This window comes from Elephantulus edwardii, unplaced genomic scaffold (genome assembly GCF_000299155.1).
Source record: "Elephantulus edwardii isolate Elephantulus edwardi_28Jun2011 unplaced genomic scaffold, EleEdw1.0 scaffold00006, whole genome shotgun sequence".
Classification (NCBI taxonomy): Eukaryota; Metazoa; Chordata; class Mammalia; order Macroscelidea; family Macroscelididae; genus Elephantulus; species Elephantulus edwardii.
The window spans coordinates 18,188,298-18,205,114 of NW_006399756.1; the positions used below are offsets into that span (position 1 = coordinate 18,188,298).

The window sequence follows — 16,817 nt, forward strand, 5'->3', positions numbered from 1 at the left end:
GCTTAGAGCCCAGGATTCATTCTTAAGCCTGGGGGGACTCCATATGCAAACATATTTCTCTCCAACTTGGGTAGTCCTCCTGGCAAAATAAGTAAGAATAAAAAAAGTTGAACAGAGCTGGAGAAAAGCCTGGGCTCCCCCTGGTCCTGTCCCCTCCTGAACACACCTGAGGGAGGCTGGGGAGGTGGGGAGGTGGAGGGGGCGGCATGAATGGTGCCCGGCTTGCCCCCAGGAAAAGTCCAGGCAGCTCTCAGCGGAGCTGTGTGTGCAGCCGATCAATACCGGCTTCGGAGCTGCTGCGCTATTATTCACGCCAAAGGGCCTTGTTTGGATGAAGGGAAGGAGGGTGCACGAGTTCACGGAATCACAGTCCGGAGCTGTGCTTCTTGGCGCTTCCCTACCTGCGATGCCTTCATTATTTATGTAGTGTGAGTAAGGAGGAGATTCAGTAGGAGGAAGTGCTTCCCCTACAGCACCCTGGGGGCCCCAGGAGGTAATGCAATGGGTGCTGTGTGATTTGTGCAGGATCCCAAAAGAGTCACGCCCTATATCGCCTCTCCTCTGGTCACCCTCTAGTGGGTGAGGATGGTGAGCCGGTGCGCCTCTCTCTTGGCCACTCCCTGGCTGGACCCTGCTAACCACCTCCTGGCTGGTCCACCCTTCCCAGGCGCATCAACCTCTGTCTTCACACATTACCAATATCCTTGTCCTGCCTCCGTGGTTTTGCCTTCTGGATTGGTTTTTCCTGGACATGCTGACTTTCTTCTACCATCTTGGTTTTCCCTTATTTGCCTCTGTTGAGTGGCTCTGGAATCCCAACGGTAGCCCGATGGCCTCTTCCAGCACCTCCTCTGTCTTCCTACCTCACCCTAGAGGTACAGATGCTGCTCCTGACTCAACGACAAATGTCAAGTGCCTGCATCCCTTTAATTCCAACCACACTCTTCTTGTTTCTAGCCTGGCTGCTTCCAGGTACCCTTAAATGTTGCCCTTTTTTGGGGACATGGTGCCTTTGGCTACACGTACTTTTTGGAACGGTCTCCACTCAAGTTAAATGCCCTATTCTGAAGAGGCTGGTAGTTGGCCCGAGCCCACTGGGCCATACTCGTCACAGAAGTTCCCTGAGGTTTAGTTCAGCATCGAGTGGATGAGGCAATCTTCTCAACCAGGGACTCTGGTAGCGAGTTAGGAGACTCTAGCACATCTTCTGTTGAGTTGTAGGATATCCCAACATGCTAGGTTGTCCTGAGCCAAGTCTGGAGTGGGCTGAAATGAAGACTGGAGATCCTACCCATCTTGGGGCCATTTCCATCACTAGCGGTAGCAGATGAGGATACAGTGCGAGGTTCGAAACCAGGAATCATCACCTGGTTCACCCCTGTAGGGCCACCTGTGCTTGGATGGGTGGTGCTGAGAGACCCCATATGGAGCAAAGGCATGTGTCACATCTTCCCTTCACGTGCATGGTGTCACTGCCCCCAGGTCTGGTCCCTGTGAGCACGGAAAGGCAAAAAAAGAAAGAGGCTGGAGAAAGGTATTTCCTGTCCCTTGACAGTGATCTGAATGCCTGAGCCCTCCGGTACCAAGGCCTGAGAGGGCAGCTCCCACAGTTCTCCAGGATCAGAGGACCAAACCTGGCGACCGCGTGCTGGCACAGAGGATGCAGTCGATGTCTGGTCTGCAGGATGTGAAGAAGCTATTTGCTTCCAAGTCCCTCAAGCAGACAGCCCCTGGAAAAGCAGATCAATCAGCTACGACAAGTCACAGAAAGGAGAGGTGGCAAAGGTCAATCCCAGCAAAGCCTGGCTCCTGTTGCCTGTTAGTGTGTGGTCAGCTTCAGTGAGGTGCGTCCCTCCCCAGGCAACTGGCACCGTGAGGCTTGCTTTACGTGTTCCTACTCCCTCTCCCTCCAGACCACCGTCCTTCAGACACACACCCAGGCAAAGGGGGTCAGGGCGAGGGAAGTAAGCTGGAGACTGAGGCCTCATCCGGACCCAGCTACAAGCACCCCGTAGTCTCTGGCCTTGTCTTCCCCCATAGAGCTACCTCTATTCTCTGGAACTGAGGGCCCCCACGAGGCTAGCGGTTCAAACCCAAGTGATGAGGAAATCAGGGCTTGGATATGAGCAAAAGTGGTTCATTCCCAACTACGTCGACACACACAGTGATATAAATATTTATGTTGGGAAATTACATTATTTAAAAATTCTGCTCTAAATTTCCAGCTAACTCCATGAAGAATGCCTACCGAACAGGTTGCAAATTAAGAACAATTATTTTTGCTCTTCTGCATTTGAATATAACTTACAGCTAGAGTCATTTAAAGGGGTTAACATCAACCTTAATTAAATATTAAAGTGTGCCTGTACCTGCTGCTATTGTTGCCCCTTCGAATAAGATATAACCTATTTTTGACAAGTTTTCATCTTTCTCTGTGGAAGACGCTACATGAAACCAAATCAGTGGCAAAGAGGAGAGTAATGAATAATCTATTTCATATTCCAACAGTACCCAGAGCTCGGAGTGGAAAAAATATTCAGTCAGATGATGGCAAGAGGCTGCTGGGGTACCACATGACACAGCTAATGTTTAAATAATAATAATAATAAAAAAAGCGATAAACAAATCATTAGCCCTTAACAGTTGTTTAATGCAATTTGTTAATGAACGTAATGGTGGGGACTAATAATGAAAAGAAAATAAAAACGTCTAAACAGGCGCCAAGTTGCTGGCGATGCGCAATTATTTCCTTGTCAAGTTTTTATGATTTAATGAGCTCCTCTGGGACTGACGGCTGTCAGTCAGTCGTGACTTTTTGACACCATTACAACTTCAAATACAGCAGCAGGCAGGCTGTTTTCCTCGGATTTGAAATACTGAAATGATCTGACAGTTTTAAAGAAAAGATGTGAAAAAAAAAAAGAGGGGGAGAGAGAGAGAGAGAAAGAGGGAGAGAGAAAGGCAGTTGCTTTTTCTTTTCCTTGCCCCCTCCCTCCTTCGACAGGGCAGATAATCTCTGGGTGCTGTTTGGTAATGAAAACCCAATCACTGGGGTCATTATCTGATGAGGTTTTTGGAACAGGCAGGCTTTTTTCCCCCTCTTTATTTCTTTACTTAATGATAACCCTCAATGGGCTTGCCCCGCATGGGACGGCCAGAGCCGTACAATTTTGTTCACCATTAATTTCAGCCTTTGAAGCTCGGGGCTCAGAAGCAGTAGCAAAGCAAACCCCCCACCAAGCTGGTTCCAAAATAAGTTTGCTTGCTTTTTAATGATTTCTTCAATCCAGCCTGCCTTAAACAGAATAGCAAATGGCCTCCCGGCCCAGGCCTGGTGGCTGACGTCAATCCCACTGCCTCTGCCGTCCTTCGCCTTCAACATGGAGCATTTAAAACTCTTTACAACTTAAGAGACTTTAATTAAATTGCTTTTGATTCTGGAGCAGGGTAGCATCCGCTTTATTTATTCTGTCAGGGAAACTGTTTAGGCGGCATGAATTTTATATGGCAAGAGCTTCCTTTTCCTCTTCCTCCTTGTCGTCTTCATCTTCCTCCTCCTCATCTTCATCTTCCTCCTCCGCCCAACCCCCCACCTCACCCCTAATCAAACATCGTTTTAAACAAAGGCTCTCAACTTTAGAAATAGTCACCAAATGATGTCTCATTGGGAAAGACCTAGAACCTTTCACAGATCTAGGACCTGCTCAGAATCTGTGAGTCTCCTTCCTTCCAGTAGGAACGAGGAAGGAGAATGAGGCCTGTATTCTTTGGGGTGCTTCTGTTCCCCCCCTCTCTCCCCAGCATCCAGGAGGTGGCAGGAGATGTTCATGGGACCTTCTGATTTAACTCTTCACAAAGCACGTACTACCCTGGTCTGTGAGCTGGTCTCTCTGGAGATGGGTTGGATGGAGCTGTTAGGCCAATGGACTCATATTCCTCCCACACCTGAGGTACCCTTGGGCAGATTCAAAGGCAAGAGCTGACAGAGAGATACAACTGGAGAAAAAGTCACCAAAGGAAGCCGAAACAAGCGGTGGGCGCCGCCCTGCTTCCCTCTCCTTTTCACCTACTTCAGCAGAAGCTGGTATGTCTGCAATAGTCAGAAGCCAGGCAGTTTGGACCAGGCGACCGACTTGTGTGCTGGGTGGCCTTGGAAGCCCAAATCTCTGCTGACCAGTAGAAGGCATGGAGACATCCGCCAAGACCAACAGATGCCACAGAGCCACATAAAGGGTTGGTATGAAACTTCAAGACCATTCGTGTTTCTGAATGAGAAGGACTTTCGTGTCTGTTGCTTGCTTTCAAAGGATGCCGTCAATGTTTTAAGCATGGACAGAATTCGGTTATGGGGGTAAAAGGTGCTTGCCACAATGGGTCCCTTCAGCTGACAGGGAAATTAGCCCAGCCTCCCACCCCTGGCTGGTCTACCTCCCTCTGTCTGAAGCACACACCACCCTTTAAGTCTGGCTGTGGCTTTCTTTACATGATACTAAATGATTCATCCTATCACATGTGGGCCCTCGCCTATCTGGGTGCATTAGATTTCTTTGGTGGCCCTCGCCATTCTGCACTTCCTCATAAAACCATAATGGTTCTCCTCTGAGTTGGGGGAAAAAAACCCCCAAAAGTAAGTGGTGCATCTGGGCCACGGGGCTCCCGGGCACAGGTGGGGAGCGATTTTTAAATGAAGGGCACTGGCTTGCTTTTCAAGCACCTGAAACTTCCATTTCGACTCAGGAGATGTTACAGACCCTGGAACGACCCAAGAGATCTTCAGAAAACACTTTTGCTTTGCAACTTAGGGTGAAATGACCTCATGGGCAACCTGAAGCTTGATTACAAACCAGCTCATTTTGAACGTGATTCCCGGCTACCCACAGCCAAAGAGAAATGAAATCACAGGGCATGTTAGAGGTGGGAATGCATGTGGAACTCAGGGAACGTTTGCTAAGATTTTTTTAGTGAAAAGAAAATGAAAAGAACCCAACCATCCTTTTCTTTTAAACACCCAGCAGTCCCTTAATCTTTGAAAGGAGGTTAGCGAACATTTCCCACGAAGTTTATTTCTAGTGGATCATCCTATAGGACTCTACTATATTTATAATCACATTTGAAATTTCACACTGACAGAGTCGTGTTCTTGCTCTTACTGAAATATTCATGTTCTCTTTACATACTGGAATGGATGTGGAGAGAACCTTGTCAGACCTTTTGCATGTAGGAGGACTGCTTTTGGCAGAGCAAATATTAAAACCGAAAGGATACAGAGATGCTTACACAGGTCAGGGAAGACGAGGTCACAATTAAATACCGTGCCAGGGCTCGCTTTGCCAGCAAATCCTGGGAAGTGTGGGACTTGGAGAGGGCCAGGGAATAGTTCTCGTAATAGGTAATCGAAGTTGCGAAAAGTGGATCTTAGGCCGCTCAGCAAAAAAACTTCTTGGGTAGAAAATAAAAATGTGAAGCAGTCGAGAACCAGGGAACCGGCCCAATCAATTTCTCTGCACATCTGACATTAAATACCCACCTTTATAAGACCACTCGGGCAGTTCTGCCCTATACACGGTGCCTGTTTGCGGGAGCAGTTCACTGGATCTTTGGGTAATATCCTTGGACATTAGGGAAAGACAAGCCGGTGACAAGAGATTTGTGACAAGCAACCAGCCGTGGAGCACGCCCATCAGGGACTCCACAACCGGTGCACTGCGTCCTCTCGCAAATGAGGAACCCCTACAAAAGTCCAGTTGAGGAAAGTCCAGTTGAGGAAAGGACCCCAAGGCAGGCCGCATTCCCCTTCCCTTCCAAGGCGCACATCCGGGCGGAGACCAATCTTGGGGGAGCGGGCGGCCCACACACCAGCGGGGAGAGAAAACATCTTTGTGCTTCGGCTGCACACACACATACACACGGGAGGAGGGGTGTCACAGGGCCTGTCGGCGCAAAAGAATGATTCATGTGACCGTTTTGTCTTAATTACTCAGAACAAGCCGGCGCTGGCTGTTTGTCAAGCGGCAGCAGATACATCAGTGTCCTCTGACGGAGAAAGCGATGGCTGCCAGGATGGTGATGACCACGATGACGGCGAGGATGGCCAGCAGGATGCGGTTCTGGATGATTCTAGGAGAGAGCAGAGGGGGAGCGAGACGTCACACACACACACACACACACACACGGCCTGGAGGGAGCCCCCAAAATTCACGCTAGGCCCAGCGGGCCAGGTTGGGTGTGTTCTCCGGGGGACACATGGGGAGGAGACCTGCCCACCGATTCCACGGTGGCCCTCACGCAGCACCTGGACAGCCTCTTGCTGCCCGTGAGGGGGTTCAGGGAGTCTCTTAAGTGATCAAGGGCCCCACAGGAGCATCTCTTTTTAATGGAAAATGAGAGACAAGGCTCATTTTTGGGGGCAGTGTTTCCTGTGAAAGCGAGTGACTCTGTGAGGCATTTACCTGAACAAAAATTACTGAGGGACAATGGGAAGCACGGCTTGGGAAGAGGAAGAAGAGGACAGGATGAAGAAGTGGCAATCTGGCAGGTTAGGCTGCGAACCCCTCATCTGTCAGCGTGGGCTCCTGCTCGCTGCCGCCACGGAGGGAACATGCCCATTGCTCCCTGGCAGAGAGATGGAAATGCCAGACAGGAGGAAGCCCCCAGGTGCTGCTCCGCAGTGGTGGGAGGCCTCCCCTCTAGGGTTCCTACCCCTGGGCTCTGCTCTGCTGGAAGCTGATGGGATTCCGAGAACTCAGGAGCAGAACAGGAAGAGATAGGCGTCCTGGGTGCCCGCAGAGAGCTTCTGAGGCGGTTTCATAATTTCTTACCTCATTCGGAGAAAAGAGGCCGAACATCATAATGGCTTTGTTGAGACTTTCAAAGGGAACCCAGGTCAAACAGCCTCACCCACGCACATAGCTTTCACGGAGCCACAAGATCTAGTAGCCTGCGGCCTCCCTGCTCTATTTCTAGCAGCCAGGCCTACCCTCCTCCAGACCCAGTGCCTCCAACCCTCCAATACCAGGCCTACTCTCTTCTAGACCCAGTGCCAGCAACCTTCCAATCCCAGCCTATTCCCCGCCTCCAGACCCAGTGCCACCAACCTTCCAAACCCAGGCCTATATTCCTCCAGACCCAGTGCAACCAACCCTCAAACACCAGGCCTACCCTCCTTTAGACCCAATACAAGGAACCTTCCAGTAACAGGCCTACCCTCCTCCAGACCCAGCACAACCAACTGTCCAGTACCAGGCAGGCTTGCTGCCTCACTGAAACCCAGTCAGCCATCCACTAGACCCAGTCAACCATCCTCTCGTCCTAATCAACAAATCTCCAAGACCTAGTGAACCGTCCTCCAGACTCACTCTAATCAACCCCCCAGACACCAGGCAGGATCAAGTCTGCTGCTTCATGGAAGTTACACCTCACAGGACAGGGGGCTTCTAGAGGGCAGAGCAAGTTGGCATGAACTAGACCCCCAGTTCAACAAAGAGGCTATCTGCCTACTGTCTATTTTTTTTTAAACATTATTTCATAATTTTATTGTTAATAACTCTGAAACATCTTCCATTTCAACTATTTGTATGTATACAATTCAGTGATATTAATTACACGCCCCATGCTGCACAACCATCACCACCATCTAGTTCCAAATTGTGTGAACTGGCCTTCACAGAAACACGGTGGCCCTAAGACAAGAGCTCCTTGTTACTCCTTCCCAGGAGCTCTGGTGACATGGCAGATTAAGCATTAGGTTCAATTCCGCCAGCTGCTTTGAGGGACATGGGTCAGTTAGGCTGTGTCTGTAATTACATCCTTGGAAATCCTATGGGGTGGCTCTACTCTGTCCTGCGGGGTCACCAGGAGTTGGCATTCACATAATGACACTTGATTTGCTTTGACTGAGTTCCCCTTCAGCTGCCCCTATTGTTGTTGCTGTTAGGGGACATCCAGTCCAGGTGACTCTTACTCATAGTGACCCAATGAACCACAGAGGTGAACCTGGCTCTATCCCGTGCCATCGTCACAATTTGTTGTATGTTCAAGCCCGCTCTCGTCACTGTGTCAGTCAGTTTTGTGGAAGGTCCTTCTATTTTGCCAACCCTCCACCTTCCCCAGCATGACGTCCTTTCCCAAGGACTCAGCCCTCCTGCCAACACGGCCAAAGTCCATGAGACCTTTGCCTAAGCTCTCTCTCATTGCCGTCGAGTTGAGACTGACTCACAGTTGATCCTCCAGTGGGCTTTTGGAAGCTGTAAATCACACAGGAGGAAACGGCCCATCTTTGTTCCAAGGGGGAGCTGGTAGATCCGAACTACTTATCTTTGGGTTGGCAGCCAATTCTCCATTCGTTAGGCCACCCGGGTGGCTAATAAACTTTAGTCTCAGTGCCTTTTCCTATTCTAGGTATTCAGACAAACGAGATTACACAGTAGTTGACTCTTTGTGCCTGATTTCTTCATTTAGCAGGTTTTCAAGATGAATCCACGATGTAGCTTGTATCAGCACTTCACTTCTCTTTATGGCTGACCACTACTGCATTCTTCTAAGTGGGACAGCACTGGTCAGTGCATTACTGTACAGAGGTAACTTGTGGTTGCTGTGATACTAAACACTGTGATACTGATGTGTCAAATGTGATAATGGTCACCCGTGGTGGACAGTGTTTGGTGGAGCTCCCCGATTAAAACAAGCTTGGAAGCAGGAGTGGCATCCACTTCCGAAATGGCTTGCCTCCGGAAACTCTATGAACAGTGCTCAGGCCTTTCGTTCATAGGGTCGCTATGAGTCGTCTACGATTCAATGGCACCTAATAACAACAACTACCACATTGTCTGTTTTGGGGGGTCACTTCCTGCTGACCCGTTCATCTATTGATGGGCTCATGTGTTGCTTCCCCCTTTTTGTTCCTGAATAATGTTCCAAGGAAAGGAGTCTCGTTGAGTCCTGCTTCCAAGCCTTCGGGTATTAGTGGAATTGGGCACCACTTTGCATTTTGACAAGTCAATCTTTGCAGGGTCTCCACCACCTTTTCTAGCTTCCATATAAGTTTATTTCTTGGGAGGATGATGGCATCAGACTGTAGCTGTAGTCAAATCCCTCCACACCTAACTCCTCTGATTCCTCACCAAGGCCTCCCCAAACCTACGGATGGATGGGCGCTGTCACACCAGACAAACACACCCCCTCGTGGCACCCTAAAAGGACTAGCTCTCACTCCTTTTGACAGGTTACAAAATGATCACATTTGCTGACACGTCTTCCGCAAAACTGCGTCAGGGGCTGTGTCCACTTTCCTTGCAGGAGATGAATGGTCTGCTCTGTCCTCATTTATCACCGGAGGCACGCCTAAGATCTGTCTCGTTTATTTCTTCCCTTCCCCACGAGAAAGGCTGTGACCCTACATCCATTCTTCTGCGATGACAGCTAATTCCAATCTAACAGGCCATATTGACTCTAAAGGTAGGAAGATTCTCTGGTCTCAAAATATAGAAATAAAAACAGATCGTCACAGCTTATTAAAGTGAAGCTGATTATGAGCACTGATCGGTGCAATGTGAGGGCCCAATTTAAAGCCCAAGCAGATCTCCCCTCTTCTTTCTAGAAGGGGCAGAAATCTCTCCGACACTCCCTGCATCTCGCGCTTGCCCAAGTCCCTGTCAGAATCTCTATTTACCACCAGCCCCTTCATCAGACTTGCAAAGGAAATCAGCAAAATTGAAACTCAGCAGTGAAACAGATTAAAAGCATGAAAACTCTTTAAAATTCTGCCTTAAGTAATCTACGGTAACGTGTCTCTTGTACAGCTTGGTTGACAACCATTTTATTTGTGGGTTGAGGGCCCCCAGGCATCCATGAAGCTAATTTACAGCGGATTAACTATGGGTGTTACTTGTTTAATCTGAGGCATGGTTAGAAAAATGAAGACACAGGAAGCAAATGCGCAGCTCTCCTGGTCTTCCTAATTGGGCTCCCTCATTTCCAGCCGATGAGGCGCCCCGGGTCCATGATCTCCTCTAACGGCTCACGCGTTTCATTCACTCGGTGCACACCTGATCCTCAAGCAGCTCTCCCTCAGCCTTGCCTCTCATGGCTTCTCAAAGACCGAGCTTCCCACGTCTTCCTCCGTGTGTGCGTGTAGCTTAGCTAGCCACGCCCCCTGGCCCCCTCTCTGGCTTCTGCAGACTCATCTGTGTGGGTAACATGGGATTCACCATAATAACCTCACTTGGCATGTGCCTGGTGCACTGATCCTCAACAGTCACTTGTCTACCATGCCCCAAAGAAAGGATGCAGGTCTGGGGAGTAAGGGAAAGTCCACTGCCACTGTGCGATTCACATTGACCCTGTGGGCTGGTGAGGAACTGTCCCCTAGGACTTTGAAGAGTGTCATCGTTACAGCACAAGGGGCCACATCTTCCTTCTGGAGAGCTGTTGGTGGGTTTGAACTGCTAACCTTTTAGTTGACATTCAAGTATGTAAACCACTGCCCCACCATGGCTCCTATCCAAGAGAGAAGAGTAGAGGAATGGGTGCAAATTGTATTTGCAGGAAAGGCTCAGAGAGTCTGTGCGGAAAGCTTAAATGGCCAAGGGCAGATGCAGGTGGAAAGGACAGTCCCCTCAGAGGACGACTGAGCAAAGATCCATGTGGGAACGGAGCATGACGGGGGCATAGGCTGGCATCGCAGAGCATTTGTTGTCAAGCCAAGAGTCAAGCCAACTGCTGCAAACTGAATTCTGTGTCAGAGTCGAGCTACATCTGCTCTACTCTCAATGGTTGACTCCTTGGAAGGAGCCCAGCAAGTCTTTCTTCCAAAAATCCTCTGTGTGGAGCGAACCTCTAACCTTTCCATCAGCAGGTGGGTATGTTTGCCATTTGCACCTCCCAAGGCCTCCTCTTCAAATGGAAGGCTGGCAGGCATTTGGGATGAAGGACGTTGAGAGGCAAAAAGAGAGTCTGGACAGAGACAGGTTGGAGGTGAGTTCGACTGGTCAGGCCATCCACCTAGCTTTGATAATCAAAGGTGCTGGGGCAGATATAGGCTTTTTAGGGCCCGAGAGCAGGTCCTTGTTGTTGTTGTTATGTGCCGTCGAGTCGCTTGCGACTCATAGCGACCCTATGTACAACAGCCCTAAACTCTGCTCTATCCTGTGCCAATCGCACTGCCTCTGACACACCCATCCTGATTACCCCAGTCACTGAATCAATCCACCTCATAGAGGGCCTTCCTCTCCTGTGCTGTCCCTCCACCCTCCCAAGCATGATGTCCCTCTCCAAGGACTGGTCCCTCCTTGCAACATGTCCAAAGTATGTTAGATGAAGCCTCAGAATCCTTGCCTCTAAGGAGCAGCCCAGTTTAACCCTCTCAAGGACGAATCTGTTTGTTTTCTTGGCAGTCCATGGTAACCTCAATACTCTTCTCCAACACCACAGCTCAAAGGCATCAATTGCCTTGGACGGCGACAATGGCTGGTCCTCTACCATGAGTCGAACCCACTCGGCAGTGCCACAGAAGAAAGGCCTGGCAACCTCATCCTGTAAAGACTACTTGTTAGGCATCATCTGTTATGCTCCAAGTCACAGTCGCCTCTGGATAACAGGGTGAAACACTGCCTGGTCCTGAGCCGTCCTCACAATCGCTGCCAAGTTTGAGTTCATTGCCGTCGCCACCATGCCAACCCACCTCATCGAAGGGCTTCCTCTTTTGTCAACAAAACTCTGTCACAAGGATGACAACCACCGCCATCAAGTTGACTGCGATTCACGTGACTCTGTAGAGTACAGGAGAACTGCCCATAAAATTTCCTACGACGAGCTCCTAGGAAGAAGAGAAGTAAATCGCTTCTGCTTCCCCCCACGAGCAAAGGATGAGTTTGAACCACTGACCTCTTGGTTAGCAGCTTTACGTTGGAACCACCATGGGTGCCGTGAGGGCTCCTTAAAGTAGATTCCAGCCAAGACAACTCTATGGAGCCGCTGTACATCCTAACCCACACTGGATGGCTATGATCTGAGCTGATCTGTAAGTGAAGGGTTTGGCTTCATGAGCTCAGATGTGAGCTGCTGGGGGCTGGTTGTCTTTGAGTGGGCAGCACTGAGCCAATTTGGAGGGGAAACAGAGCTTGGTATTGGTGGGCTCCATCTGGGAGCAAACCTACTGGACAGACACAGTCAGGGAGAGACAAAGCTGGTCCTGCCAAACGCAAAGCAGAAAGAAAAGGCGAGAATCTGGTTTCTCAGAGAGTGAGACCCAGAAAGAACTTTGGGGGAACCTGAAGTAACTTCCTTTTCACTTTGAGCAAGAGGGTGCTTTATGTTCAGCTAGGGATGCAGCAAGCAGTCTTAATCTCCTTTTTGAAAATGCAAAGTGTGTTTACCCAGTAAATAATTTAAGAAAGAATATACACTTGAAAGGAGACATCCATTGAAACAGCCAGGCTAAATTGCCTCCAGGCAAAAACTTGTGCATTTGCATGCTGCATTCTATTAAACGAGCGAGCGCAGTGTGGCTTTAAAAGAATGCAGAGCCAAATTAAAAGGAATGTGAGCCCGCAACATCAAGGATTCTCCAAGTTTACATTATGAATCACAGTGCTGTTGATACAAGATGAATTAACCATTTACTTTGAGGCTGAACTCACAAAGTGCTATTGAAAATACTGAGCCCCGTGTGGAACCCTGGGAGTGGCTAATCTTTCTATTGACTGTCTCCTCCCCTCTGAAACCAGTTCCTGCGTGTGGCAGGCGGACTCTGAGAAGACTGGTTAAAGTGATGTGAGACACCCTATACCCAGCACCAGCTTCTGCTCTGTCCCCAGGAGATCAAGGACACTGCTGTGGTGGAAGTCACCGGCATTTCCCCATCCTTCTAGGCACAGACTGCACGAGCCTGCCCTGTGATGACAGATGTGGTCGTGTAGCTTGCTCTGGTCACTGAAATGGGATGAAAAGTGCCAGGTGTCATTTGTGGGTGGAGATAGCTAACAGCAGGTGCTTGAGTCTCCTCTGTCATCCCTCAGCACACAGCAGACTCCAGAGGGGGCACACTGGGGACTGAGTGGTGGCCATCTCTCACCTTCTGTGTGAAAGATCAGGGTTCTGGTCCCAGCCAGTGCACCTCACACATCGCCACCAACCGGTGGAGGCTGGTATGTTAATAACGCTGAATGGACTTTGGACGAGAGTCCAGATTAAGATAGAGTAAGAAAGGCCCAGTGGTCACTTCTGAAAGCCACTTGGTGAACATGCTGTGGAGTGCAATGGTCTCATCTGCACTCTTCCTGGGGACGACTCAATACTGGCCAGTGTCTCATTCTGTTGTCTCTCCGATTCTCTTTCTCGTTCCAATGTCCCATTCCACCATGCACGGAGCCACGATGTGTCAGACTACCAACCTGAAGGCATCCAATAGGAACTAGAAGATACCCCCGTGAGGGCAGTAACAAGACTTCGGAGACTCCTCTTCAGGGGCAGATAACCCAGAAAGGTGAACACAGGCTTGCTTACTAGTCTAACTTACACACAGATTAGTAAATAAGCTCGTGCTTCCCTTGCTTCTGGGGTAATCTGACACTGCTCCCACTGCTTGGATCCTTGAGTCACCACATGGAGAATGAAGGTGCTGGAGACTTTTCTGGCCTCACAGGAACTTACATGAAACCCAGTGAGACACAGAGGTAGTTCTCTGGCCAAGTCAAAAGAGACTCTGGCTCATAACGGAGCACATTAACTGAGGGATAATATGCTTCATTTGCTTTTTTTTTAGATTATTATTATTATTAATTTTAATGACAATTTACAGAGATCCTGGATTTCCATTGTTGCACTTTTCTCCCTGCTCACCCCTCCCCCTCCAGTTCATTCTTCTCTTTGAAAAATAAAAGAAAAATTCTTTCATTGTTATACAATCCTTTCCCCCCAAGTCCACTCCTCTATACAGCCTTCGTTCTGGACTCCTGTCCTGACAATAATACCTAATCATATATACCTTTTAAACAGTTCTCGTTCTCATCTGTTTCAATGCAGTATACATACTTTATCCCATCTTTCTCAGTCTCCCCCCAACCCCGATGGCAGTCCTGTTTTACAACAGTGGCACTATGCAGTATTTGTCCTTTTGTGACTGAGATACTTCACTCAGCATAATGTCCTCCAGGGTCACCCATTTTGAATAATGCATGAGTTCCTTGTTTTTCAGTGCAGCATAGTATTCCATTGTGTGAACATACGAGAGCTTCTCTAGCCATTTGTTTAGTTTCCTTTATGAGTAAGGTTTTTGCCTCTTGGTTTTCTAAAGCTGGGATTCTTTCCTGCCGCACTTGATCAGAACACCTCTCACCAAAGTGGCAGGAGTTCTTCCAGCCAGAAGCACTGTTGCAGTGTGTGCCGACGCATGGTGCTACCACACATGATGCTTCCGCAGGCCGAGCTAAACACTCTGCTGCCCGGGTCTAGCACACGCACATTGGCCATGTCTATTTCTCCATCTCAAATATCTGGCACAAACCCTATCTATAGCGGTAGAGCTTCAACCAACATGAAAATTCTCAGTTCCGTCCAGACCCCTGGCCCCAATGACTGCACCAGGAGCAAGGTGTGATTTACACGAGTTCAACTGAATGCCAGAACCTTTGCCTGGGGGGCTGGGCCATCTGGACAGGGCGACGTGTAGATGGAAGATGTGGATCTGCTGCAGCGATTTAACCCCCACGAGGGAAGCCAGTCTAGGAAAGAAGTTGGCCAGTGGAAGACAAGACAGTTGAAAGGATAACAGCGAAATGGACCATCTGTCCTGAAGACACGGCACACCTCTAGTTCAGGGCTCCCTTTTTCACTTTTACTTACACAAGAAAACAAATCAACTATATTTTTCAGTCAAATCTCAGTTTGATATTCTGTGATTTGTGACCAAGATCCTTCTTAGGGTGATTTAACCGAGTTGTAAAAGCAAATCCTTAATCTGCGTCATAATTCTCGGTCTTTTTTCAAGAAGAATTTCCTGACCACCTCCTCTGTGTCTCTTTTGCCACAACATCTACCACAGGCTTTGGGATTCTTCTGCTTCTAGTGTCCTGCATCTCCTTTGTCCTTTGCATCTTAAGTGCCCACCACAGAGCCTGGCATGGATGTCCCACTCGAAATGCTTGCTGAATGACTGAGTGAGTAAGATAGTCTCCCTCTGTGAGCTCACCTGGAGGCTCAGGTGGCACTACTCCTGGCACTGAAGGGCTGTTCACAGCCAAGCACCGCTTGAGGGCTTAGCTATTAGCCACCCTCCCATTAAGGATGCTGGCCGTGTCCAGACCCTTTCACACGCCTGCATTCATTAGCTGGAGAGCGCACGACACTCCACAGGTTCACGAGATGTCTTGTACCTGCCTTCCTGCCTGGACGACAGGCCTGAATAATGATGCCCACCACTTGGGGTCTGACAGAACAGTAATAATTGGCAGCACAATTAGCAATCACGGAGCAAAGGATAAACTTTAAGGCAAAGGAACTTACACCCAGTTTCCCCTTTAGTCACTTCCCCAAAACAAGGGTCAAAAGAAAGGACTTCCAAGTTCCAAATCCAACTCAACGGTAGGGCTCATGAGAAAGGAAGGACGCAGGAGCCAAGGAAAATGGTTAAGCACCATCGGTGTTGAATGCTAACTTTGATTTGAAGCATTATTTTCAAAGCCAGGTATGTAGCTGCTTTTGAGCTAGAGTTGTGTGACTGACTAGCCACCTGATGACACCCCTTCAGGGTCTCCTCTATGCTCCATACCTCTGTACAGTGACTCCCACTCCCACCCCAAGATTCAGGTGGGACTGAATTCACCCTCAGACGCAGGGGAGAATATATGACCCAGGTGGGCCCGAGAAATGGGAACGCTGTATCCCATGTTGCTCACAGGATGGGCACTATGCCCCAGTATTTCAAATGCTCACAGTGTTACCCAAGCATTGAGGACTCTCTTTCATAGGATAGCTATGAGTCGCCTGCGACTCGATGGCACTTAACACCAATAATATCAACATAGAGAGAGAGAGATCAGCTGGCCCAGTGGACAGAAGGCGATGCTACCAAGCCGAAGGTGGGTGACTTTGAATCTGCGGCCTGTCTTTCATTGTTTTTGTTCAGACATTTCTCTAGATCATATAGCCCTGGTGTACAAGTTGCCGTACCGCGGTTGCGTTAATGGCTGGTTACCCAATGTGGACAGAGAGTGGGGTGGAGCTCCCCAATTAAAATAAGCTTGGAAGGAGGAGTGGCATCCACTTCCGTAATAGCTTGCCTCCAGAAACCCTATGAACCTGGAGAGAGGATGAGAGACACCCAAGCTTTGAAGACTCTCCTTCATAGGGTCGCTATGAGTTGCCTGCGACTCAACGGCACTCAACAACAACAACAACAACAACAACAACAACAACAACACAGTGTCACTAGGGTGGGCAGCTTTCAGCAGAGCTCCTAGGCTAAGAAAGAGGAGGAAGAAGGACTGTGAAAATTATCCAGTGAAAACCTTAAGGATCACAGCCGACGGCTGTCCGGTCGTATGCCGGAAAGAGCATGACTGAACAGTGTCCGGTGGGCCTCTGGAAGATGTACAGGACCAGACAACGTCTCAGTGTGAGTCACAAGGACGCAAAGGTGCAGACGGACAGAACGGCAACTGCCAAGCACTCTTCACACAACCATCTATTCAGGAAGCAGCACTGGAACCAACCAGATAGTAACCTAGATTGTTCCTGGACAATCAAGGAAAGGGTCCTATCTGTACTGGGATCGGACAATGGAAATTGAGAGCGGCTGGGGACCCTTCTTAAAGACCCTGCAG

General features: G+C 49.1%; 1 protein-coding gene across 1 annotated transcript in view; it reads right to left on the bottom strand.

Annotated features, from left to right (window-relative positions):
• Positions 1 to 6,023: 6,023 nt before the first annotated feature.
• Positions 6,024 to 16,817, bottom strand: part of VTI1A (vesicle transport through interaction with t-SNAREs 1A) — a 446,001-nt gene continuing 435,207 nt past the window's right edge. The window contains exon 8 of the mRNA XM_006879932.1: positions 6,024 to 6,117. Within this exon, the coding sequence (XP_006879994.1) occupies positions 6,024 to 6,117 (94 nt within the window). The remainder of the gene's footprint in view (positions 6,118 to 16,817) is intronic.